Genomic DNA, 25,501 nt, shown 5'->3' with positions numbered 1-25,501 from the left:
GTCTACAATAAAGATACCCAGATGTTGCACATGTGTCTTAATTTCATCATTCTAGCCTTATTTATACCACTTCCCAGGATGCGACTCACAACAGTCTGCTAACACTCAGGTACCTGTTTAATGCTACGTGAGCAGAGTCAACAGGTTTGAGAGGAGGTGAATGGTATAGTCGTACCGACAAGAAGTGGAAAAAGGAGACATGTAGTTCAGGACATTTATTAACGAAGACGTTTCGCCACTAGTGGCTTCTTCAGTCGTAAGGAAATCACTCGTGGCCAAACGTTTCTTTTAATAAAATGTAAGGGGGCTTGTCTATGCCTCTCTATTCACCTCAGGACTGAAAGTAGAATATTCGGTTATAAACCAAAGGCGCTACCACTAGGCTACGAGCCATCTTTGATAGCGTAGCGCACTGGAAGATGTCAAACTAATGTATAATATTATGCAAGTATGTTTCAAGTACCACTGAATATTTTTTACATTAGAAAAAACTCCTTATAAATAGATTTTCTTCGGAATAAAATTGTCACAAAGTGCCGTCTTTTGGAATATAGTTAACTGGAATTCTAAGTTAGGGTAAATTAAATAGACTGATTATTTTTTCTGGATTTAAATAGGGAAGGAAATACACAGGTTGCAGAGCAAATCTTTGTGTGGCTCAACGTTTAGCCATGTAGACCTTTATCATGTCATTAAGTTCTAAACAGCGAAAAATTATCCCAGTAATACCTTGTTCTAGAACCTGTGTCCTTCACTGATTGAATTCTGCCTTATATAGATGCTTGTAATAGTGTCTAAGATTTATACTGGTATGTATCAAACTATAATCGGGAAGGTTTGTAAGACTTAGATCCTCCTGATTCAGGCTCCAGACAGATTATGGGCTTCAGAGAAGGTAATCCGGTGAAGTGTTCGGGTATATACGTATACTTCAATATGCATTTGAAGGATTAAAATACCCTCTGTTGGTAATATTCGGGTGACATAGAGCTTTAATGGCGATCATGTAATCGAAGGCTTAAAATTTTATGTGCGAGCCAACTATATTATATGTGAGGTCTACTTTGTAACTCTTAACTCACGAAATCGTAATGAATCTAGAGTTTTGAGACTCTCTGACCGCGGGTTCAAACACCACCCGTAGTATGGCTTATAACTCTTAGTCTTTGTCGACTTTCAGGTTAAAGATGACCGCAGTGTCGCCTACAACTCGCCCCAAACTGACCCTTTCGAATCCGGAACTAGAGAGAAAAGTAAGTGGATATAAAACACTTTCTTTTGCATGTTAATATCACTGGACAGTCCAAGATGGCCAAGAAGTGTTGCATATTTCCGTTTGGATCCTTTCTTCCTCTACCCTAGGATGCGACCAACAAAAACTGAGTACCTCACGAGTATCTATTTACTGCTAGGTTAACAGGGGCAGCAGCTGTGAGGAAACTTGCCTATACATCTTGCCTCGTCCAGCATTCGAAATAATCCTTTCGGTTGTGAGCCTGATTCTAGAATCTATTATTGAGAGATGAAATTATATTGGTCAAATTGGCGATGGTGGTTGTAGTGGTTGGGGATATGGGAGTAACTGAGAGTAGGATATTAGTGGTAGTAACACAGAGGCATATGGAGAGTTAGAATATGTGCAGAAACTAGAAGAGAGAGTATCACCATGAAATACTAGGGCACACTGTGGTGATAATGGTTGTAGAGGAACAATTTGAATGAGTGGGATAAGAGAAGGACATTGAACCTAACAAGATCTTATCATGTATACTTAAGGCTGACGCACTAAGCAAGTCGCTGCCAAATTGTCAATAACCCACAGTACTACACTGGAGATGCCTGGAGAGGGTTACGGGTGTCAACTCCCGAAACCGTCTATCCCCGAGACGGGAAAGATTCCAGACTCCTGAAAGATAATCAGTCAAGTACTAGCATATATAGTGGGTAGTCAGGAAATTCTGTGCAACTAACCATTACTGCATTTTTCACACAGTCTTTAAATATTATTATTATTATTATTATTATTATTATTATTAGTAGTAGTAGTAGTAGTAGTAGTAGTAGTAGTATTACCTACCATGACAAACTGAAGGAAGCAAATCCCATACTGTTAAAGAGAGATAAAGATTTGGGGATGTCATATGGCTACACAAAACAAAAAAACTCAAATACATTGACAAATTGATAAAAATAGTGTGAGGTGTGACCAGGACGAAAGGTTGCACGTGGAAATTTATAACCCGTTGAAGTCAAGGAATGCAAAGAGAGAGCTTCAGCGTGATGGCAGATTATTCAGGTTTGATCCAAGGAAATTAAGATTAGCTCCAATTCCTTGAGTCAAGACACTCTTACGGACATTAAAGCATCCTCGGCAACCCTTTGAAGGGGTAAGTAGCAAACTCCATACATGAATTCAGATATAAATTTGTCGAAGACCTTGGGCAGGAGATACATCCCAATGGTTTATTAATTGTTAAGGAAGCCCAGGAGCTGTAGTGCGACCCTTATACCCCTGCCCTCGTGGTTCACATGATAGTTTTAGTTAGTTTAATATGTTTATTATGCACCCCATACCCATCCTGTGGGCGGTAGTCAAAAGATTACAGAGGTACATAATTGGTCCAGGGACTGGACTCCAAAGTTTTGATAGCTGAGCAAGTTACAGAGGTAATGAACTCACAATTTACAAAGGTAATGAATCCTGTAAGAATGGTTACTTACGTTTATACATGGCTACAATCATGAACAAATTATAGAGTACTGAGCAATTCACACTTCCACACCCGGTCACAACTGTAATGAGTTATTGGTGCAAATATTGATTGTTGAGTCACACACACACACGCACACACACACACACACACACACACACACACACACACACACACACACACACACACACACACACACACACTCACACTCACACTCACACTCACACACACACACACACACACACACACACACACACACACACACACACACACACACACACAGAGGTATGATAAAGCTCACGGCTCGGAGAGAGTGACCTAGTAGCGATCAGTGAAGAGGCGGGGCCAGGAGCTCGGACTCGACCCCCGCAACCTCAACTAGGTGAGTACACACACACACACACACACACACACACACACACACACACACACACACACACACACACACACACACAAACAAAAACACACACACACACACAAACACACAAAAAAAAAAAAAAAAACAAAAAAACACACACACACACACACACACACACACACACACACACTCATACGCAAACTCATACACACACACACGCACACACACTCATACACACTCATACACACACACAAACACACACACATACACACACAGGAGCTTGGACTCGACCCCTGCAACCTCAACTAGGTGAGTACGTACACACACACACGGGACTCGATCCTCGAACGCCTTGCCGCCCAGTTAACCTAGCACTGAGTAGGTGTCTGGGAGTTAGGTGACCGGTGTGGGTTGCATCCTGGGTTACTAACCCAGGACACTCACGAAATCATAACATAATTGCAAACAAATCCTAGAACGGGTAGGGATTGAACCCATGGCAAGCGAGTCCTTAAATTCACAAGCCAGTGCGCTAACCAATCTAGTGGTTAACGCGTTAGTCTGTGAATTTTAGGACTCACTTGCCATGGGCTCAAGCCCTACCCGTTCTGAGACTTCTTTTCTTACACCTGTTTTTTTTCATCAAAGATTGCACTGCATAGCAACTTCCATATACAGATCACCTCTGGTTATTTGAATGATCTAAGTACTTCTCAGCAGTGCCAAATCACATTCCAGGTTTTGAAGCTATTAAAACAATTTCTCAGGTAATGGAATGTTTGTCCCCTCTGGTATTAACTGAGGATCAGCAGCAGAAAGTAAGAGAGGTGTTCCTGGACGAGATGCGCCTTGGTCTTGCTGCTAACCCAGAGAGAACATCCTCACTCCTCATGGAAAACACCTTCATTCCTGAGCTCCCAGACGGCACAGGTAAGCAGATGTCAGGCCAGGTTCTTCAAGAAAATGCACATATTAAACTTGCTTATGATTATCTGGTGGAGGTTCCTGAAGGCTTGGGTATAGTATTATGTATTTGTATACATAATACTAATACGTGTGAACAGGGTGGTTACAATGTCTTCTTTACCTCTCCAGAAATGTGTGCAGTATAAACTCGTTTAGTTTAATATGTATATTATGTACACCATGCCCATCCTGTGGGCGGTAGTCAAAAGATTACAGAGGTACATAATGGGTCTAGGAACTATAAATTCGTGCACTCTTTATTAGATTAAGTGACTGTGAATGTAATCAAGTGAAACAAGCAGCAGTTACACCATTAATAAAGGATTCTCAGTCGATCCACGAGCGTCCATATACAGGAACTTCAGGCGTTCCTTTTTCATTGTCTTATTTCCTTGTTTTTGGACGTTCATGGCTCCTGGTACTATGACTACAATTACTTGTTCCATGATAAACGAACCTAAGCAAACAAGTGGTAATTGAAAGATAAGGAAGAGTAATACCAGTTGTAATATTTACAGAACATTTTGACCATGTTAGTCACAAAGCGCTCATACCCATACAAAATTATATATACGAAAATAAAAACCAGGATAAAATTATTAATAAAAGCAACAAACATAAACACCCAGCGCAATTAAGAAATTTCATACCACGTTAAAATAACCAGCATCAATTAAAAATTTAATTCAGTTATATAATGAAGAGTTGAGGATCGTTGGATTGTCTAGGGGTAGCTCCTAAGATAAGATTTTGTTCGGATTTTTAACTCCGGAGGGTTAGCTACCCAAAATAACCCAAGAAAGTCAGTGTGTTGTCAAGGACTATCAGTTTTATTTCCATCGGGGTCTTTCAATATTAACCCCTAGAATGTGTAAGGAAACATGCCCAATATTTCTACCCTTGCCGGGATCGAATCACGGACACTCAGTGTGTGACTCGAGAGCATTGCCTACCAGGTCACGGGACACTTCGAGACTTTGATGCTGTGAGGGGCTCTTGATCCAAGAGCTGGTGAGGGGTTCTTGATCCAGGAACTGGTGAGGTGCTCTTGCTCCAAGAGCTGATGAGGGGCTCTTGATCCAAGTGGTGGTGAGTGGCTCTTGATCCTCCAGTTCCTTGGATTGAACATGAATGCCACCCAGGTGCTGCATGACCCCAACGAGTTTAGCGTTTCCTTGTGGTTAAAATTAAATATATATATAGAGGTCATACAACACCCCGGGAAAAGGGATGCACTCAGATTTGATTCAAAGAAGCTGAGGTTATCTCCAAGTCTTGGATCTAGAGCCTCTCACCGGCATCAAGGAATGTCCCTCGAGGGGTTTAAGGGGAAACCTTGATTTTAAAACGTTTCATTCCACAAAAAAAAACCTCTTGGAGGTGGACTGGACAGAGTTGTGTTTCGAACAGAGTTGTGGATGCGTGGAACAATCTTCCGAGTAGGGTGATCGAAGCTAGGACCTTGGGTAGCTTTAACAAGAGAGTGGACGAATATAAGAGTGGAAGGGGCTGGGTTTGATTGGTGTCGTGGGTATGGGAGTAAATTCTAGGGTAGGGGTGGTTTTAATAAGGACCTGCCTTGTATGGGCCAGTAGGCCTTCTGCAGTGTTTCTCCATTCTTATGTTCTTTACCGCCTATTCTGTGGTGTAATTTGTAGTATAACTCAGGGAAGTTCACTGATGCTGGTAAGAAGATTTTGTTTGGATTTTTTAACCCCTGAGGGGTTAGCCACCCCAGGATAACCCAAGAAAGTCGGTGCGTCATCTAGGGACTGTCTGTCTTATTTCCATTGGGGTCCTCCATCTTGTCCCCCAGGATGCCACCCACACCAGGTACATACTTGCTAGGTGAACGGGGAAAGTGTAAGGAAACGCCCAATGTTTCTTCTGCCCTTGCCGGGATGGAACCCTGAACACCGTGTGAAGGGAGAGCTTTGACTACCAGGCCACGGTGGCTGTATAAAAAGTAAGTTTTGTCCTCCTCACCTAGGGTAACTTAGTAAGTTTATTCAGATATATACAAATACGGTTAGAGAGAAAGTGACTTATTTACCGTGTGACATTTCTGTATATTATGTACACACAACTCAGTAATTCTCCACGTGGCAATTTTTATCAGATAAGCGTGTAGTGGCTCTTATCTGGCAACTTTATATCTAACAGTAAAATCTTTGTCCTTGTTACGAGAGAGAATGATAATATTGTGGCAGTCATGGCATGAGGATGCAATATTGCAAGAAAACTATTTGTTTTATTACTCTTCGAATAAGAGGTGCCTTGATTCTGTATTAGTGAAGGGCTTTTGATCCAAGAAACCGGAGATAACTTTTTCGTCCTTTATATCATTGTGGCAGTCTTCAAGCCTCCGGATGCAACGTCCCAACAATTCCAGGAACAGTTGTTGAAAATTGACCACTGTCTGGGAAATCTTCCAGCTCCTGCCCCCAACATCTTGTTCCTGGGGGATTTCAATTTGAGGCACCTAAAATGGAGGAATATAGCAAATAATGTTGTTGCAGTGATAACACCAGGAGGCAGCTCAGACGAGAACTCATACACACTAAATTCAACTTAAACCAGCAAATAATGGAGCCTACTAGACTGGAGAATACACTGGACCTCATCTTCACTAACAATGATGATCTGATACGAAATGTCACCATATCAAAAACAATATACTCGGATCACAACATAATCGAGGTTCAGACATGTATAGGCGGAGCCCCAGACCGACCAAATGAGATCAGTCATAAGGGAGCCTTCACCAAATTCAACTTCAATAACAAGAACATAAAGTGGGACCAAGTAAACCAAGTCCTAAACGATATAAGCTGGGAAGATAGACTAAGCAACACAGACCCCAACTTATGCCTAGAACAAATTAACTCTGTGGCACTCAATGTATGCTCAAGGCATATTCCTTTAAAGAAAAAGGAGGAGTAGATGTAAAATAGAAAGAGACAGGCGCTCCCTTTACAGGCGACGGAAAAGAATAACAGAGCGGCTAAAAGAAGCCAATATATCTGAAATGCGTAGGGAGACACTGGTCAGAGAAATAGCAAACATCGAACTAAAGCTAAAGGAAACTTATAGGAGTCAGGAATCGTGGGAAGAACTAAATGTCATAAATGAAATCGAAAGAAACCCAAAGTATTTCTTTCATTATGCCAAATCAAAATTGAGAACAACATTCAGTATTGGGCCCCTACTTAAACAAGATGGGTCCTACACAGATGACAGCAAGGAAATGAGTGAGCTACTAAAGTCCCAATATGACTCAGTTTTTAGCAAGCTGCTAACCAGACTGAGAGTCGAAGATCTAAATGATTTTTTTATGAGAGAGCCACAGAATTTGGTAAACACAAGCCTACCTGATGTTATCCTGACGCCAAATGACTTCAAACTGGCGATAAATGACATGCCCATGCACTCTGCCCCAGGGCCAGACTCCTGGAACTCCGTGTTCGTCAAGAACTGCAAGAAGCTCCTATCACGTGCTTTTAACATCCTATGGAGAGGGAGCATGGACACTGAGGTCATCCCACAGTTACTAAAAACAACAGACATAACCCCACTCCACAAAGGGGGCAGTAACGCAATAGCAAAGAACTACAGACTGATAGCACTTACATCTCATATCATAAAAATCTTTGAAAGGGTCCTAAGAAGCAATATCGCCACCCATCTAGATACCCATCAGTTACACAACCCAGGGCAACATGGGTTTAGAGCAGCTACTGGATCACTATGACAAGGCCCTAGATGCACTAGAAGACAAAAAGAATGCAGATGTAATATACACAGACTGTGCAAAAAGCCTTCGACAAATGTGACCATGGCATAATAGCGCACAAAATGCATGCTAAAGGAATAACAGGAAAAGTTGGTAGATGGATCTATAATTTCCTCACAAACAGAACACAGAGTAGTAGTCAACAGAGTAAAGTCTGAGGCGGCTACTGTGAAAAGCTCTGTTCCGCAAGGCACAGTACTCGCTCCCATCTTGTTTCTCATCCTCATATCTGACATAGACAAGGATGTCAGCCACAGCACCATGCCTTCCTTTGCAGATGACACCCGAATATGCATGACAGTGTCTTCCATTGCACACACTGCAAGGCTTCAGGCAGACATCAACCATATCTTTTACTGGGCTGCAGAAAAAATATGAAGTTCAACGATGAGAAATTTCAATTACTCCGATATGGTAAACATGAGGAAATTAAAACTTCATCAGAGTGTAAAACAAATTCCAGACACAAAATAGAGTGAAAAACTAACGTCAAAGACCTGGGAGTGATCATGTCGGAGGATCTCACCTTCAAGGACCATAACATTGTATCAATCACATCTGCTAGAAAAATGATAGAATGGATAATGAGAACCTTCAAAACTAGGGATGCCAAGCCCATGACGACACTCTTCAAGTCGCTTGTTCTATCTGGGCTGGAATATTGCTGCACACTAACAGCACCTTTCAAGGCAGGTGAAATTGCTGACCTAGAAAATGTACAGAGAACCTTCACGGCGCACATAACGGAGATAAAATACCTCAATTACTGGGAGCGCTTGAAGTTCCTGAACCTGTATTCCCTGGAACACAGGTGGGAGAGAGACATGATTATATGCACCTAGAAAACCCTAGAGGGACTAGTACCGAACTTGCACACAAAAATCACTCACTACGAAAGCAAAAGACTCGGCAGATGATGCAACATCCCCCCAATGAAAAGCAGGGGTGTCACTAGCACGTTAAGAGACAACACAATAAGTGTCAGGGGCCCAAGACTGTTCAACTGCCTCCTAGCATGCATAAGGGGGATTACCAATAGACCCCTTGCTGTCTTCAAGCAGGCATTGGACAAGCACCTAAAGTTGGTACCTGACCAGCCGGGCTGTGGCTTGTACGTTGGATTGCGTGCATCCAGCAGTAACAGCCTGGTTGATCAAGCTCTGATCCACCATGAGGCCTGGTCACAGACCGGGCTACGGGGGTGTTGACCCCCGTAACTCTCTTCATATAACTCCAGGTATCATTCTTAATTTCTTCCCATTTCCAGGCATTGTTCAATCCTTATGAGTTTAGCCCTCACAGGAATTTTCTTGATGCCGGTGAGAGCTCTTGATCCAAGGAATTGGAGTTGCCCTCCCTTTCCTTGGATCGAATTTCATTGGCTTACATTCCTCAGGTGCTGCATAACACCTAAGGGTTTAGCATTTCCCTCCTAAATAGTATAATGAGTTTGCACTTCTCTGTGAATATAATAATTTAGGTGCATTGACCCATGAGAGGTTTAATTTAATGGATGAATAGTTATGTGTATATTTTATAGAATTTCTGGGTAATTAGTATGATCAGTAGACAACCACTTCTCCTGTAATAAAAGGAATAGGATCAGCATACAAACAAGTAATGAAGATATTGATCATCTGAAATTACTCAGTAATTTGAGATCACAGATTTTTGTACAAAATGTAAAGAAACTGAACTGAAATTTATCCTACAGAGAATGGAGAATACCTGGCTCTGGATCTAGGTGGAACCCATTTTCGGGTAATATATGTTCGCATGAAAAACGGAAGATTTTCAGAGGAGGTTAGTTAATTAATTCTTTAAGCTTCCTTCATTTTGAAAAATTCATTACCATGACATTTTCAGAGCAGTAATCATAAAGTTTAGATGTGACTCACGATATCGTAATGATGTGATTGCAAACAAACCATACCACAGGAGGGGCTTCAACCCACGGTCTGGAGTTTTACGACTCTCTACCGCAGGTTCAAGAGTCCCCCCTGGGATGGTTTCTTCAAATATGTATTAAAATCTCATCTCATGCAAGTATTGCTTCATATGTACTGTACTGCTATATATTTAAAAATAATATTTCTACCTAGGTTGTTGACTACTTCCATGTTCCTTCTGAAAAGCGTCTTGGGCCTGGTCAGGATTTGTTCGAATTTCTGGCTGACTGTATTGCTGAATTTGTTCAAAAGAGGAATCTAGGAGGTCGAAATTTTCAATTAGGTAAGGCAGAAATAATTTGTAATTTTTGGGAAATAAATAATAAATAAGTTTTTATTGAGGACTCGTGCATAATTTTAAAAATTTAATTTATATATACAGTGGTAAATCATGTAAATTTAAGCTTGGATAACTTAACAAAATATAAAAAAAAATCCATATATCACTATTATTTTCAGGTGAAATGAAAATGGAAATGTTTATTTCCTGGCAAAACTTACAATGTGTGGTTTACATATTATAAAATATTAATTACAAGGAAGACCTCTGGCATGCCTAGGCATTTCGGGCAAAAAGAACTACATGTACTTTAGTATGAATTTTGTATTCACTTTGTTAGATAAACTATATTAATAAACACTGTGTAAATGTCACAGTCTTGAAAGATTTCATTATTGCATTTCTGATTTTTAAGGTTATTTTCTGTGGTAAACTGATTTTTTGTTGAAATTATAACACTGAATGTTTGTTTTTTATTGCAGATGCTCCGTTTCATTGGTTACATAAATTAAGTTATTTAATGCTGCATAAATTTTAGCAAGATTAAGTTAGGATCACTTTAAGAAAAGTGCCTTGATGCTGGTGGAAGGTTCTTGAGCTAAGGATGTAGCTATTCTCCTATCCTTCTTGGGATCAAACCTAATTATCTCCTGTTCCCTAGACACTGATGTGCCTAGGGATGCTTTGTTAGTTTTATGCCAAATAAAAAAATTGGCTTGACTATATTTCACTGTTTTCTTTTTGGGGAGAATGAGTCAAATTTTTTGGTGATCCAAAATTTTAAATACTGTATACTAAACTATTTGCTTTGTGTGTATTGATATCAGATATGTTCTTCTCAGGGTTTACCTTCTCTTTTCCAATGACACAAAAGAGCCTTGATGTTGGGATCTTAGTTTCATGGACCAAGTCATTCAATTGCCCTGGAGTTGTTGGTGAGGATGCAGTTAAGATGCTCAATGATGCCATACATAAAAGAAAAGATTTGGATATTACAGTCAAAGCCATCCTCAATGATACTACTGGTGAGCATGTGTGGTACTCTGCCTATTTGATTTTAAATTTTATAGTGACATAAATAATATTTTCACTTAATTCTTGAGGCTGTCTCAATTGTGATAGACTGCTGGCTACTGAGTCATTATGTTGCACAATAGAGGTGTGTGTTTCTAATTGAAAACTTATTAAATTACCTGTACATAATATAATTTTAACTGTAATTATGTTCAAGTGTATATACAGTATGTATAGTAGTATTTGTAATTACAAATATGGTACATGTTTCAACTGACAGGAACTTTGGTAATGGGCGCATACATGGACAAACGCTGCGCTCTGGCGATGATCCTAGGAACAGGATGCAATGGTTGCTATATAGAAAAGGTTGAACGTATTGAGAAATGGCTTGGAAAGCACCTTGAATCTGAGGTTAGTGACAGATTTTTTTCCATGAATATATTTTATTATTTCTTTTCGTGTTCGTCATTTTAAATTAACAAAACACTGGTTCCCATCTAGGAATTTAACCATTATAATTCTGGTCACCAAAGGTTTTGGTTGACACTTAAAAATGTGTGTTCCTAACTGTGGTAATTTTGGGACTGAATTCAAATCTGAACTTAGTTTTGCTCCAATACATACAATTTCTGGGAAATAGGACTTCATGGTGAGTGATTTCACCAAGCCATAGTTAGGAAAACTTGATGATCAGTTTGATGGCTGACTACTGCTGGACACTGGTACAGGAGAGCGATACTGAACACTAGCAAACAAGCCTGAAAAATGTGATGTAAATATGTTTGCATGACTATGGAAATTTCTGTTATTTTTGTTATGCATATGTTTATATGCACATGTACATAATGAAGTTACATTCAGAAAGATTAGTTTTTGTTATTGCATGCACAACACTTAATTTTTTTCAACACACTGGCTGTCTCCCACTGAAGCAGGGTGACCCAAAAAAGAAACACTCACTATCATGCAACACTTTCACCATCATTCACACACAGTCACTGTCTTTGCTATTAACTCTATGAAGTATATTTTTAACATGTAGATATCTCTCTATTTTATACTGGGCCTGAAATGCATATAGTACTGTACTGCATGAAGCCAGAGACACTTGTACAGTACTTGTGTTAAAAGTTGGGCATTGATATGAGAAAATTAGAGAATAAAAAGTCACAGCACCATGGCTGGAACAATTCACCAAAAACCCACACCTTTGAGAGAACCTTAGATGATGTTTTCATTCATTCTGGACCATTGCTGAGTTCTGACTTGACAGTTTTGGGCCAGGATTCAAAGTTTATTCTCTATAAGGATTACAATGTTGAATTTACAGAATTTGGTTATTGTGTGGTTTACATGTAGTTAAATAATGATTACAGAGTGTACCACTAGAACGCCTAGCATGGCTAGGCATTTCGGGCAGACTTAGTTTAATTCTTTATTTTAAAATATTACAAATTATGAGGTAAGTTGGTATTATGGCTAAGTGACTAAATACTAGTTTGTGAGTTTAGCAATGTGAATGCTTTTGTTTTGGCACAGTACACAGTACATAGTCTCATTGTCATGAGGTTCCTCTCCTAAATGTGGGTTGTTGGTGAATATGGCAAAATTACGTACACCGTACCAGCAGTCACACTCTACCTTCTGTAGTTTCTGTGTGCATTAGCTATCAAAAGTTTAATGGGACTGATGAGTTGGCAAATGCACCAGTTTTAACTTTAGACTGCCCACTTAAAATCTGAGGATGATAATACAGATACAACTACAAGTGAACTTCACAAATATATTACGAAGTGATATAGCAATGGCAAGGAAAAGAAATGCTTTTTCTTTAACAGAGCTTAAGAATACATATTCTGTTGGTATTCATTTATGATGCAGATTAACCGTTTTGTATTTTGTGTGAATACGTATGTTGTGGTTTGATTCAGTTTTGATGTGTGTAATGAAATTTTTGACCATGGTTGTTCATGTGTGTGCTGCAGAGGAGGTGTGAAAAATCTCCAAATCTTTTGTAGCCTCTCCCTTAAATTTTGATTATTTTAAAATCAGGAGTGTATTTATATTTGTTTATATATGTTTTAATTAAGGTAATGGATTATGTAGTATGTTCTGGTAAATAGATTATAAAGTTTTCTTTTTATTTGTAATGTATAATATGCATTTTTAACTGATGCTTCTTATTTTAACTTGATATGTTAGTATTTTTGTGTAATACATTTTGTTTGTGTCTAACTTTTATGGTTTCTTACTGTTATCTTTGCTTTTGTTTTGTGTGCACTGTATATCATTTCATTTTTTATTTGTTGGAGCACTGAGTGACCTACATGGTCAAAGTACTCTGTAAATATTACAACAGCTATTGTTCCTGATTTGATCATAATATTTTGTAGGTGGAAGGGTGTATGAATACTGATAAGGTGGAATGAAGTGAAACATTTTAATGTAGTATGAAATCTCTATAATTAACATTCTGCTTGATTTTCAAGTTGAAAGACAAAAGAGCTTGTAAATCAAACAAAATGTTACCATATATAATGTTTCCATTCTGCTTGAAAGTGTCTCATTTTGATCATAACTTGACATCATGTGTTAATTTGGAGAAAAGGAATAAGGGTGCAGATATTGGTACCGATAAGCCATATACCATCTGTTTTTACAGATGATTGTGGACATTGAATGGGGTGCATTTGGAGATAATGGTGTTCTTGACTTCATCAAAACTGACTGGGACAGAGCTGTTGATGACCAGTCGCTACTTGTCCACTCTTACACGTAAGGCTTCCATTATTACATTAATGGGGAAGTGCTGAACCTGCAGGGGTCATGCAGTGCATGTGAAATGCAAGGTCATCTGGTTTCATTAAAAAAAGGAAAGGGTAGCTCAAATTTCTTTGATTAAGAGCCATTCACTGGCATGAAGGCCTTACCCTCTTCTCCTTTTGAAAACCATAAGGCTTATAATAAATAAAAAGTATGGTTTATGTAAAGAAAAATGTGAAGTAAGAAATATTGTTTTTGATATTCAAAGCATTTTTTATGCTCTACATATGTCATGGTCATAATACAGGTTACAAAAATAGTTTTAAGTATTGTATTTATTTAGCTGTATTGAAGTTTTAGTCAAATTTGACCTTGATATGAAGCTTGGAAGAGGCTCCCGCTCCACAATTTTTTTTTTTTTTTGTCCCCAAAATTTTAATCTTCTTTCTCACCTGTTATTACTTGCCACAGGTTTTGCTTTCATTTGAATTTTTCTTGATGAACCATGTTCCAGATGAGCATTATATAATACCATTTAGTAAAAGATCTCATGAAACAGGCAACATATTTTCATTGCTTTCACAGTTTCTAGTAAGTTGCATGAGCCTCAGTAGCATCTAACTTTCAGAAATTACCATTTATAGTTTAGTATACATATTACAATATTTCAGTTTGAGAGTTTTAAGTATCATCACTTCTGCTGAAAATTATTATATTTATGGTGAAATGCTAAGTCTAAAGAATTATACAACACCTGAAGAATGGAAAATAATTATGTTTGATACACAAATAACCCGCACATAAAAGAGAGGAGCTTACAACAACGTTTCGGTCAAACTTGGACCATTTACAAAGTCACACTTAGTGTGACTTTGTAAATGGTCCAAGTTTGACTGAAATGTCATCGTAAGCTCCTCTCTTTTATGTGTGGGTTATTTGTGTATCGTTCCAGTCACGGTATTGTGCCTTTTTTTTGTTAGTTATGTTTGATCTGAGGATGGGAGGAGAGCTCCATTTCTTCAGATTAAGAGCCTTTTGCTAACATCAAAGGCACACCCATCCCTTGAAAGGAATACTGTACAGATAAAGAGATCTTACCTATTTATAATTAGCTTTGTGTTTATTGTTGTTGTTTCTTCAACAGGTTTGAGAAATACTTTGCAGGAAAATATTTAGGTGACTTGTATCGGGAGATACTGTTAACACTGACGAAGAAAGGACTCATGTGTGGCGGCAAAATTGGGAACCTTCACACCCATGGGGCCATCACTACAACAAGTGTTTCACGTATTGAGAGGTAATTTCTTGGGAACAGTTGTTGTGGGATGGACTTCTTACTGTGGTTTCATAGAATAATTTTGTATTTCAATGGCTTTTCATTTGATAATTTTTTTACATTGTTTCTGCCTCAGCTTATTTCAAACCTGAGTAATAAGGTATACTATCACCCTCCAGGATGCAGTTAAGTAAAGTAAAGTAAAGTTTATTTCTTTGTAAAGGTTATAATGTGTAATTACAGTTTTGATTTGCAAAGTACAAAGATAGCCACTATCATGCCGAGGCATTTTGGGCAAACTAATCCTAATACATAATAACTAATTTAAACTAGATAAGATAATAGCACATGGTAACTATACTTAAAACTAGACAAGAAGTAGTGGTTAACTGTTTTACAATCTTATTTAAACTTAATACAAGTGAGAGGTAGTAAGGAGGGGTAGGCTTCGGTAAAATAATCTTGAAATTGCACACAAAATCTACCTTACAAGTAATGGTGCAGGTGGTAATATTTTATGGATTGGCAGAATTAAAAGCCTGGAGACCACATAATAAAACTAGTAAGCAGATGTTCTGGTTGATTTGGTTAATACTGTGAGATAAGATGTTTTTTTAGGAAAGTCCTAAATTTATAAGCTGTCAAGGGATCCTTGACCTGTTCCAGCAGCGAGCTCTAGATCTTCAGGCCCTTTATGTGCGTGTTCTTGCATAGTGAGAGACTGACTCAAGGGATGTTGAAAATGCCTTGTGCTTTGTATTGTGGCTGTGCATTCTGTTGTAACTGTCAAGGAGTAGTTTTAGGGGAGGGTTTACAGTGGAGTTTAATGTTCTGCATGTGTAGTAGGCACAATAATAAGAGTGTATGTCATGTGGGCATCTTTAGTGTTCTCAATCTTTCTTCATAACTCATATTTTGTATCTTCAGGATGCATTGAGTAGCTACTCTTTAGGCTTTTTTCAGTCTGAGACATTTTTTTTTATAGGTGGACAATGCGCCTTTAAAAACATTCAAATTTTGCCCTAATATACACTGTATATAGCTTTCTTTTTCATTAGTATCTCTCCACCTATATATTTGAAAGCTATTTGTAGCTAATTTCTCACACTTTCCCTTGCTTTCATACATTGCCCATTGAACTATTAATTCTCTTTCTTAACTTTATTTTCATCATCTGGGGAAGCATTAAACCCATAGGGGTCATACAGTACCTGGGGAAGGAGATATAATCAGGTTTGAGTTGAGGAAGTGGAGGGTAGTTGAAAAATCCTTGTATCAAGAGCTCTTCACTGGCATGCAGTTACCCTCCTTGAAGGTTCAGTGATTGAATATGACTGGAAAGCATAGTTACCTTTTGTTCTCACTTTGTAACTATAGAGGTAGCAGCACACTTATATTAAATTAAAAAATAAAACATGCATTGAAAAATATAATGTTTTAACATTTATAAATTGTTTTGTTCTTTAGTGACACTTTCAAAGGCTTGCTGGAGGAGACGAAGATGGTGCTTAATGACGTGAAGCTGAACCATGATGATGATGACCTGCACATAGCCCAGTATGTTGCTGGTATTATATCATACAGGGGGATCACCCTTGTATCTCTTAGTAAGTCTTTGTCTGCCTAGTGCCATTTTTTATTTTATTCAGGGGGGAAGTGCTAAACCCATGTGGATCATATAGCACTTGGGAAAGACGAGGCATTCAGGTTTGATCCAAGGAAGAAGGGGATAAGTCTTGTTCCCTGGATCAAGAGGTCCCTGCTTACATCAAGGCACCTCTTCTATGAGGTCTGCCTAGTGCAGAGGTATCGTGTTCTATATTTATTTCAGTGCATTCTTTAGAAGGATGTGACAATAGAAAGAATAAAAGTTCTGCCCAGTATTAAAACAGGGAAGTGTTTCTGGGTATGCCCAAATGAGGAAAATCTGTGGACTAAAATCACAAGGGTATTAAAAGAGGACAACATCAAAGCTGCTTTCATAGAAAACCTGGAAGCTTTCTACAACAGATGGGAACATAAAAAGTCTGGGCTGAATGGTACTGCCCTTGATACTGGCCATGTAGTCACAAACTGTAAGGCTGGAGGTGATGTCCTGGGAGACAGTAATAGTAAAGCTGGAGGTGCTGTCCTGGGAGACAGTAATGGTGAAGCTGGAGGTGCTGTCCTGGGAGACAGAAATGGTGAAGCTGGAGATACTGTCCTGGGAGACAGTAATGGTGAAGCTGGAGATTTTGTCCAGGTAGTCGGGAATTATACGCAGGAAGGAATACATATAAATGACCTCATAGGGGACAGGAGCCATAGTAGGGAAACAAGTGTAGTCAAAGATAAGATAAAACCAATATTGCAAACTAGAAATACCGCAGGAAATAGCAAACAAGAGGACTCCAATAGCAATAGTGAGGATAAATTACCAAAAACAATTGGTGGGAGCTCCATTGTTGGTGCTAGGGAGGATAGAAGTAAGACAGGGAAACATGCACCAACAGGGAATACAGTCACAGAAACCCAAGGCAAGCGGAAACCAAGCCTGTGCACATACTATGCACTTGGTATCTGCTGGCATGGGAAATCTGGAAAAACAGATGGGACGTGCAACTATGACCACCCTAGAAAATGCCATGCCCATATGACAACAGGAAAATGCAAACTCCCTTCCTGTAAGCTTTTTCACCCTGAAATGTGTACCTCTTCAGTACAGGAAAGACTGTGCTATAACTTAAATTGCCAGGCATACCATCTAAAGGGGACAAAAAGATACAAAACATCCAGGCCATGGGAAAACCTGGGTAGCCACAGCCACTCAAGAGGGAGAGGTTTTTTAGTGCCAGGAAGGAAAAAAAACTGGCAGGAAATGGCAGAAATCGTACACCAAATCCAGTCATTCCTGGAGTGGAACCACAGTCGATGGCCTCCACTCCAAACCAACAGATACAGATACTAATGCCGGAAAAAAAATCCCCCCCCAGTACCAACAATACCACCAGTCCGATAACATTCTTCTTTGCAAATATACAGGGTCTAAAGCCAGCAACAAACAACAAAATACCTTTCATCCGTGGACTGCTTGCAGAGGCAAAGGCAATGTTCGCGGCTTTCACTGAGACCCACATAAAGGATCACTTGGACAATGAAATATGGATCCCAGGTTACAACCTATACAGATGTGACAGAGTGAACAGGCAAAAGGGGGGGGTTGGCCTGTACATTGCAGAGTCACTTGTTTGCACAGAACTGCTTAATGCCTCAAATGACGTAGTGGAAGTTTTAGCAGTAAAGGTCGAGAACCAAAACCTAGTCATTGTGGTAGTCTACAAGCCTCCGGATGCAACATCCCAGCAATTCCAGGAACAGCTGTTAAAAATTGACCACTGTCTGGAAAATCTTCCAGCTCCTGCACCCAACATCTTGCTCCTGGGGGATTTCAACTTAAGGCACCTAAAATGGAGGAATATAGCAAATAATATTGTTGCAGTAATAACACCAGGAGGCAGCTCTGATGAAAACTCACACTCACACGAGCTTTTAAATCTCTGCACAAAATTCAATTTAAACCAGCAAATAATAAGAGCCTACTAGACTGGAGAATACACTAGACCTCATATTCACTAACAATGATGATCTGATAAGAAATGTCACCATATCAAAAACAATATACTCAGATCACAACATAATTGAGGTTCAGACATGTATGCGAGGAGCCCCAGACCGACAAAATGAGACTAGTCACGAGGGAGCATTCACCAAATTCAACTTCAATAACAAAACCATAAAGTGGGACCAAGTAAACCAAGTCCTAACCGATATAAGCTGGGAAGATATACTAAGCAACACAGACCCAAACTTATGCCTAGAACAGATTAACTCAGTGGCACTCGATGTATGCACAAGGCTTATTCCTCTAAGAAAAAGGAGGAGTAGATGTAAAATAGAAAGAGACAGGCGCTCCCTTTACAGGCGACGGAAAAGAATAACAGAGCGGCTAAAAGAGGTCAATATATCTGAAATGCGCAGGGAGACACTGGTCAGAGAAATAGCAAGCATCGAACTTAAGCTAAAAGAATCCTTTAGGAGTCAGGAATCGCGGGAAGAACTAAAAGCTATAAATGAAATCGAAAGAAACCCAAAGTATTTCTTCTCCTATGCCAAATCAAAATCGAGAACAACGCCCAGTATTGGGCCCCTACTTAAACAAGATGGGTCCTACACAGATGACAGCAAGGAAATGAGTGAGCTACTCAAGTCCCAATATGACTCAGTTTTTAGCAAGCCGCTAACCAGACTGAGAGTCGAAGATCAAAATGAATTTTTTATGAGAGAGCCACAAAATTTGATTAACACAAGCCTATCCGATGTTATCCTGACGCCAAATGACTTCGAACAGGCGATAAATGACATGCCCATGCACTCTGCCCCAGGGCCAGACTCATGGAACTCTGTGTTCATCAAGAACTGCAAGAAGCCCCTATCACGAGCCTTTTCCATCCTATGGAGAGGGAGCATGGACACGGGGGTCGTCCCTCAGTTACTAAAAACAACAGACTTAGCCCCACTCCACAAAGGGGGCAGTAAAGCAACAGCAAAGAACTACAGACCAATAGCACTAACATCCCATATCATAAAAATCTTTGAAAGGGTCCTAAGAAGCAAGATCACCACCCATCTAGAAACCCATCAGTTACACAACCCAGGGCAACATGGGTTTAGAACAGGTCGCTCCTGTCTGTCTCAACTACTGGATCACTACGACAAGGTCCTAAATGCACTAGAAGACAAAAAGAATGCAGATGTAATATATACAGACTTTGCAAAAGCCTTCGACAAGTGTGACCATGGCGTAATAGCGCACAAAATGCGCGCTAAAGGAATAACAGGAAAAGTCGGTCGATGGATCTATAATTTCCTCACTAACAGAACACAGAGAGTAGTCGTCAACAGAGTAAAGTCCGAGGCAGCTACGGTGAAAAGCTCTGTTCCACAAGGCACAGTACTAGCTCCCATCTTGTTCCTCATCCTCATATCCGACATAGACAAGGATGTCAGCCACAGCACCGTGTCTTCCTTTGCAGATGACACCCGAATCTGCATGACAGTGTCTTCCATTGCACACACTGCAAGGCTCCAGGCGGACATCAACCAAATCTTTCAGTGGGCTGCAGAAAACAATATGAAGTTCAACGATGAGAAATTTCAATTACTCAGATATGGTAAACATGAGGAAATTAAATCTTCATCAGAGTACAAAACAAATTCTGGCCACAAAATAGAGCGAAACACCAACGTCAAAGACCTGGGAGTGATTATGTCGGAGGATCTCACCTTCAAGGACCATAACATTGTATCAATCGCATCTGCTAGAAAAATGACAGGATGGATAATGAGAACCTTCAAAACTAGGGAGGCCAAGCCCATGATGACACTCTTCAGGTCACTTGTTCTATCTAGGCTGGAATATTGCTGCACTCTAACAGCACCTTTCAAGGCAGGTGAAATTGCCGACCTAGAAAATGTACAGAGAACTTTCACGGCGCGCATAACGGAGATAAAACACCTCAATTACTGGGAGCGCTTGAGGTTTCTAAACCTGTATTCCCTGGAACGCAGGAGGGAGAGATACATGATTATATACACCTGGAAAATCCTAGAGGGACTAGTACCGAACTTGCACACGAAAATCACTCACTACGAAAGCAAAAGACTTGGCAGACGATGCACCATCCCCCCAATGAAAAGCAGGGGTGTCACTAGCACGTTAAGAGACCATACAATAAGTGTCAGGGGCCCAAGACTGTTCAACTGCCTCCCAGCACACATAAGGGGGATTACCAACAGACCCCTGGCAGTCTTCAAGCTGGCACTGGACAAGCACCTAAAGTCAGTTCCTGATCAGCCGGGCTGTGGCTCGTACGTTGGTTTGCGTGCAGCCAGCAGCAACAGCCTGGTTGATCAGGCGCTGATCCACCAGGAGGCCTGGTCACAGACCGGGCCGCGGGGGCGTTGACCCCCGAAACTCTCTCCAGGTAAACTCCAGGTATGGTTGTGAAGGGCTCTTCATCTAAGGAATTTGAGCTACCCTTCCCTTCCTTGGATGAAACCTGATTACCTCCCATTCCCCAGGCATTGTATGACCCCAGAGTGTTTATCCCTTTCTTATCTGTAAGTATTATAATAATAATAATAATAATAATAATACATAAATAGCCTTCAGCATTGCCTTAATTCAGTGCTGGCACTGCCTTTGGTACATTAGGTTTATGGGGCTAAACTAGCACCCTGCTGGGATTCACTAAAAATTATAAATCAAAACAAGTAAGTATAGATGGAGTTTATTTACAATATTGACTTTTTGTATTAAGATAAAAGATAAGATAAGAGATAAGATAAGATTTCTTTCGGATTTTTAACCCCGGAGGGTTAGCTACCCAGGATAACCTAAGAAAGTCAGTGCGTCATCGAGGTACCGACCAGCCGGGCTGTGGCTCGTACGTTGGATTGCGTGCAGCCAGCAGTAACAGCCTGGTTAGTCAGGCTCTGATACACCAGGAGGCCTGGTCACAGACTGGGCCGTGGGGGCATTGACCCCTGGAACTCTCCAGGTAAACTCCAGGTATTGGGGCCCTCAATCTTGTCCCCCAGGATGCGACCCACACCAGTCGACTAACACCCAGGTACCTATTTGCTGCTAGGTGAACAGGACAGGTGTAAGAAAACGTGTCGGAATGTTTCCACCCACCGGGAATCAAACCTGGGCCCTCCGTGTGCGAAGAGGGAGCTTTAGCCACCAGGCCACTGTATACTGTAGCATCTGTAGAATATGCATACAGTAATCCTTCAATATAATAGACTAAATAGGGGGAATATTCAATTTTCTCATATATCAGAATGTGTTAAAAATCACATAAGTACTCTACATCTAGTGTAGTACTGTACACACAGTTACAGATAACCCACAGTAAATACTGAAAATAAATGAGTAAATAATATAAGATTTGCTCAGTGGATTTTGCCTGTTATTTCAGGAGTCTGTTAAATTGAGATTCATTATATATCATGTTCACTGTAATCTGTAGCACCTTCAGCTTGCATATGAAATATCTGAGGTCAATCCCAGCACAAGTGGAAATGAGCATGTTTCATTATGCCTATTGTCTTGCTTCACCTAGCAGTAAATGAATATCTGGATGTTAGCCAACTGCTGTGAGTCACATCCTGGGGAAAAGGAAAAGAAGACCCCAGTAAGTCAGACTGACTGCCTTTATCGGGTTATCCTGGTTCACTAACTCTCTTGAGTTAATAATTCAACTAAAATCTTCTTTGTTGCATTAAGCTAAAATATACAGTAGTATTAAGATAAAGTACTAGACAGTAGAAGTATAGTGTATTCTGAAAATAATGCTCTTATATGGTTTCTACATATGCCTGTTAGGAATATTGATAATTGAAATTGATGTACAGATTGTGGAATCAATGTTAGTAGTATATCCATGGGCAAGCACTGAACCATAGGGGTCATACAGCACCAGGATAATGGGAAATAATTAGGATATATCCAAGGAAGGGAATGGCAGCTTTAGTTTCTTGGATGAAGAACCCTTCACTAGCGTCATTTTGGAATGGAACAATCATCAACGTAGTGTCATAATATGTACTGTACGGTAGAAAAACACTGCAGACCATACTCTCCATAAACATTGTTTTATCAAGGTGATTGACTTTAGGGCAAAAAGTAGCATAGAGGTGAAGGCTTTCTCTTCACATAGGGTCTTTCTACCATACAGTATATTTATATAGTATTTGCTGAAACTTATCCTCATTCTATTCTATGCAGCAGTTTGTATCATTATTTCCTGCTCAGCAGGCAGTAAAGATAACAAACTGCTGCATGTGTCTCCTACTCATCTGCTTGTCAGTATTGTATACCTGTAATATAATGGTACTTTATAATATTGTATATGGTATTTCCTGATATTATACTAGGATGAAATTTTTGTTTTTGTACAAATGGCCAAATTGATAGGAAGTAATTATATTATATTCCACACAGTAACTGGTATACTGCTCGAGAGAATGCAGCGTAACCACTGCACTGTAGCTATTGATGGGTCTTTGTTCAAACACCACCCAAGATTCCGTCCACTTATGGAGAAGCTCATTTCCGAGTTTGCCCCTGGCAGATCGGTAAGTTAATTTAACCCCTTGACTGTCGCAACTCCCAATCCTGAAGTGCCTCCTGGTGTCGCAAAATTTCAAAAAAAAAGAAAAAAAAAAAGAAGTTATTTTTTCTTATGAAATGTTAGAGAATCTTTTCCCAATTGTAATGACACCAAAAACATGAAATTTGACGGAAAACTGACGGAATTACGCTCTCGCGAAGTTAGCGACCTCTGCGATATTTACAAATCGGCGATTTCACCCACTTTGAGCCCTATTTTCGGCTAATTCCATTGTTCCAGTCGACCAAACTCATAGCTATTTCTTTAGAACTCCATTTTTTCTATCGATTGAGTACAAGAAAATGCCCATTTACCGATTTCAACTACCCAATAATGTGGTCAGAAATTTGCAATTTGGCCAATTTCATGAAAATTAAAAAATATGACAATTTCAAAATAAGGTCTAGAATGAACAATGCAGACATTCCTGGCTCTGAAATAACATTTTCTTTGTTCATCAGTCATGTCTCCAGGCCCCTCTGATATTACTCTTGCTTTCTATTTTGAATTTTTATTCAAACAAAAAATAGAAGATTTACTGTTATGCAGACTACTGCAATACTGTAATAATTATATAAATAACATCAACCCATTCATGACTGCATATTAGAATGGCTAGTTGGACATTTATTGGACAATGACATCATTTGTTTACTTTTAAACATCGGCAAAAATCAAACATTAACCCTACTTTGAGCACCATTTCCAGGTTCTTTTTATAGTAAAATCAATCAAAGTCACCTCTATTTCTATAATATGTTTTCCATTCTATCAAATGAGACCAAAAAACGAGAATACAACCATAAATACTATACGAAAATAGACCACAAACTCGGCATTTTAATTAAAAAATGGTCGGAGTTTTTTTCTCATTATGCACTGCATGCTCCAGGATTTTTTTATATGGTGCACACTGACCACACAGACCCATTCTCTCACATGTGGGCCTACCAGCTTTCTCCTCCTTGATTTGAAGCCGCTAGAATTTATGAGTATATATGCGTCAAACACGGTACCTCGTAAGACATATAGTATATATACGACCTCGACAGTCAAAGGGTTAAATACATTGGAACCTGTATTATCCAGCATTTCACTGGTGCTAACATAAGTTGGCAATCAGTGGAATGCTGAGAATTGAGCAGAATAATAATAATCATTTAATCTAAGAATGAGTAGCAGGAATGTCCTGAATCAAGAATTGTTGGATTATGCTCATTTTATGCAGGCCACAAAGGAATTCACTCCAATAATATTCTTTAATTAATACTATAATATAAAGGGGGAAATTTGGTTTGTATATTATCAAACCCTGTTACAAAGACTTCACCACATTTAAGGGAAAGTTTGCTTTAAAAAGAGAGTATATTTCTGTACAGTTTTATGTCTGCACTGATGTGACTGTAGCTACAACAATTGATATTGCACTATACATTACATTCAGAGTTTTAAAAGGAAAGAATAAATGAAAAGATATTGTGTAGATGCTGTTTACATGGCATTTATTAATACAAAGGTGGGGCATAAATATGTTAAGTCTTTGTATATAAAATGTAACAAAATACTTTTCAAACAGTTTGATCTTCGGCTGGCACACGATGGGTCAGGAAAAGGCGCTGCTCTGGCTGCTGCTATCGCTGAGAGACTAGAGCAAAAGAGGTCATTGACTAACTCTAACTAACTTTTGCTTTCAAAGAGATTTTCTAACGTAAGCTTTATATTTCCTTGAATTTTTTATGCATATTTGTATGTTATGGTTGCTAATGAGACTTCAGTATTGTACAGTACATAATTTATATTTAGGAAATGCTGATATTGAGAATATACTTTATTTTTTAAATAAATTTTGTATTAGTTATAATCTTTTCATTATCATCTTACCTCTCTGAATGCCCATAATCAGTAATTTTAAGTAATTTAGCAAAATAATGCTTGAAGCTTCTCTAGTGATCGTTAATGCCTCTTTAATTCAGTCATAAGTTACACATCCTTGACATATGGTCATTGTAACTGGAAATAATTACATATTGTTCATATAACAAATCAATTGATAAACATTTATATATATATATATATATATATATATATATATATATATATATATATATATATATATATATATATATATATATATATACGTCGTGCCGAATAGGCAGAACTTGCCATCTTATC

At 39.2% G+C, this 25,501-nt stretch overlaps 1 protein-coding gene across 3 annotated transcripts in view; it reads left to right on the top strand.

Annotated features, from left to right (window-relative positions):
* LOC128699321 (hexokinase-1) overlaps positions 1–25,190 on the top strand; it is a 40,404-nt gene extending 15,214 nt beyond the window's left edge. For 2 of the 3 annotated variants that reach the window (XM_053791939.2, XM_053791936.2), the window contains exons 2-12: positions 1,181–1,253; positions 3,837–3,999; positions 9,543–9,631; positions 9,931–10,060; positions 10,900–11,082; positions 11,352–11,485; positions 13,737–13,849; positions 14,982–15,134; positions 16,581–16,720; positions 23,161–23,294; positions 24,906–25,190. In XM_053791939.2, coding sequence (XP_053647914.1) covers positions 1,188–1,253; positions 3,837–3,999; positions 9,543–9,631; positions 9,931–10,060; positions 10,900–11,082; positions 11,352–11,485; positions 13,737–13,849; positions 14,982–15,134; positions 16,581–16,720; positions 23,161–23,294; positions 24,906–25,010 — 1,410 coding nt within the window. In that variant the 5' untranslated portion in view covers positions 1,181–1,187 and the 3' untranslated portion in view covers positions 25,011–25,190. Of the gene's footprint in view, positions 1–1,163; positions 1,254–3,836; positions 4,000–9,542; positions 9,632–9,930; positions 10,061–10,899; positions 11,083–11,351; positions 11,486–13,736; positions 13,850–14,981; positions 15,135–16,580; positions 16,721–23,160; positions 23,295–24,905 lie in introns of all 3 variants that reach the window. The other variant, XM_053791937.2, reaches the window with a different exon arrangement.
* The last annotated feature ends 311 nt before the right edge of the window (positions 25,191–25,501 follow it).

This window comes from Cherax quadricarinatus, chromosome 61, assembly GCF_038502225.1.
Source record: "Cherax quadricarinatus isolate ZL_2023a chromosome 61, ASM3850222v1, whole genome shotgun sequence".
Taxonomy (NCBI): Eukaryota; Metazoa; Arthropoda; class Malacostraca; order Decapoda; family Parastacidae; genus Cherax; species Cherax quadricarinatus.
This window is presented reverse-complemented; position numbering and strand designations above follow the sequence as displayed.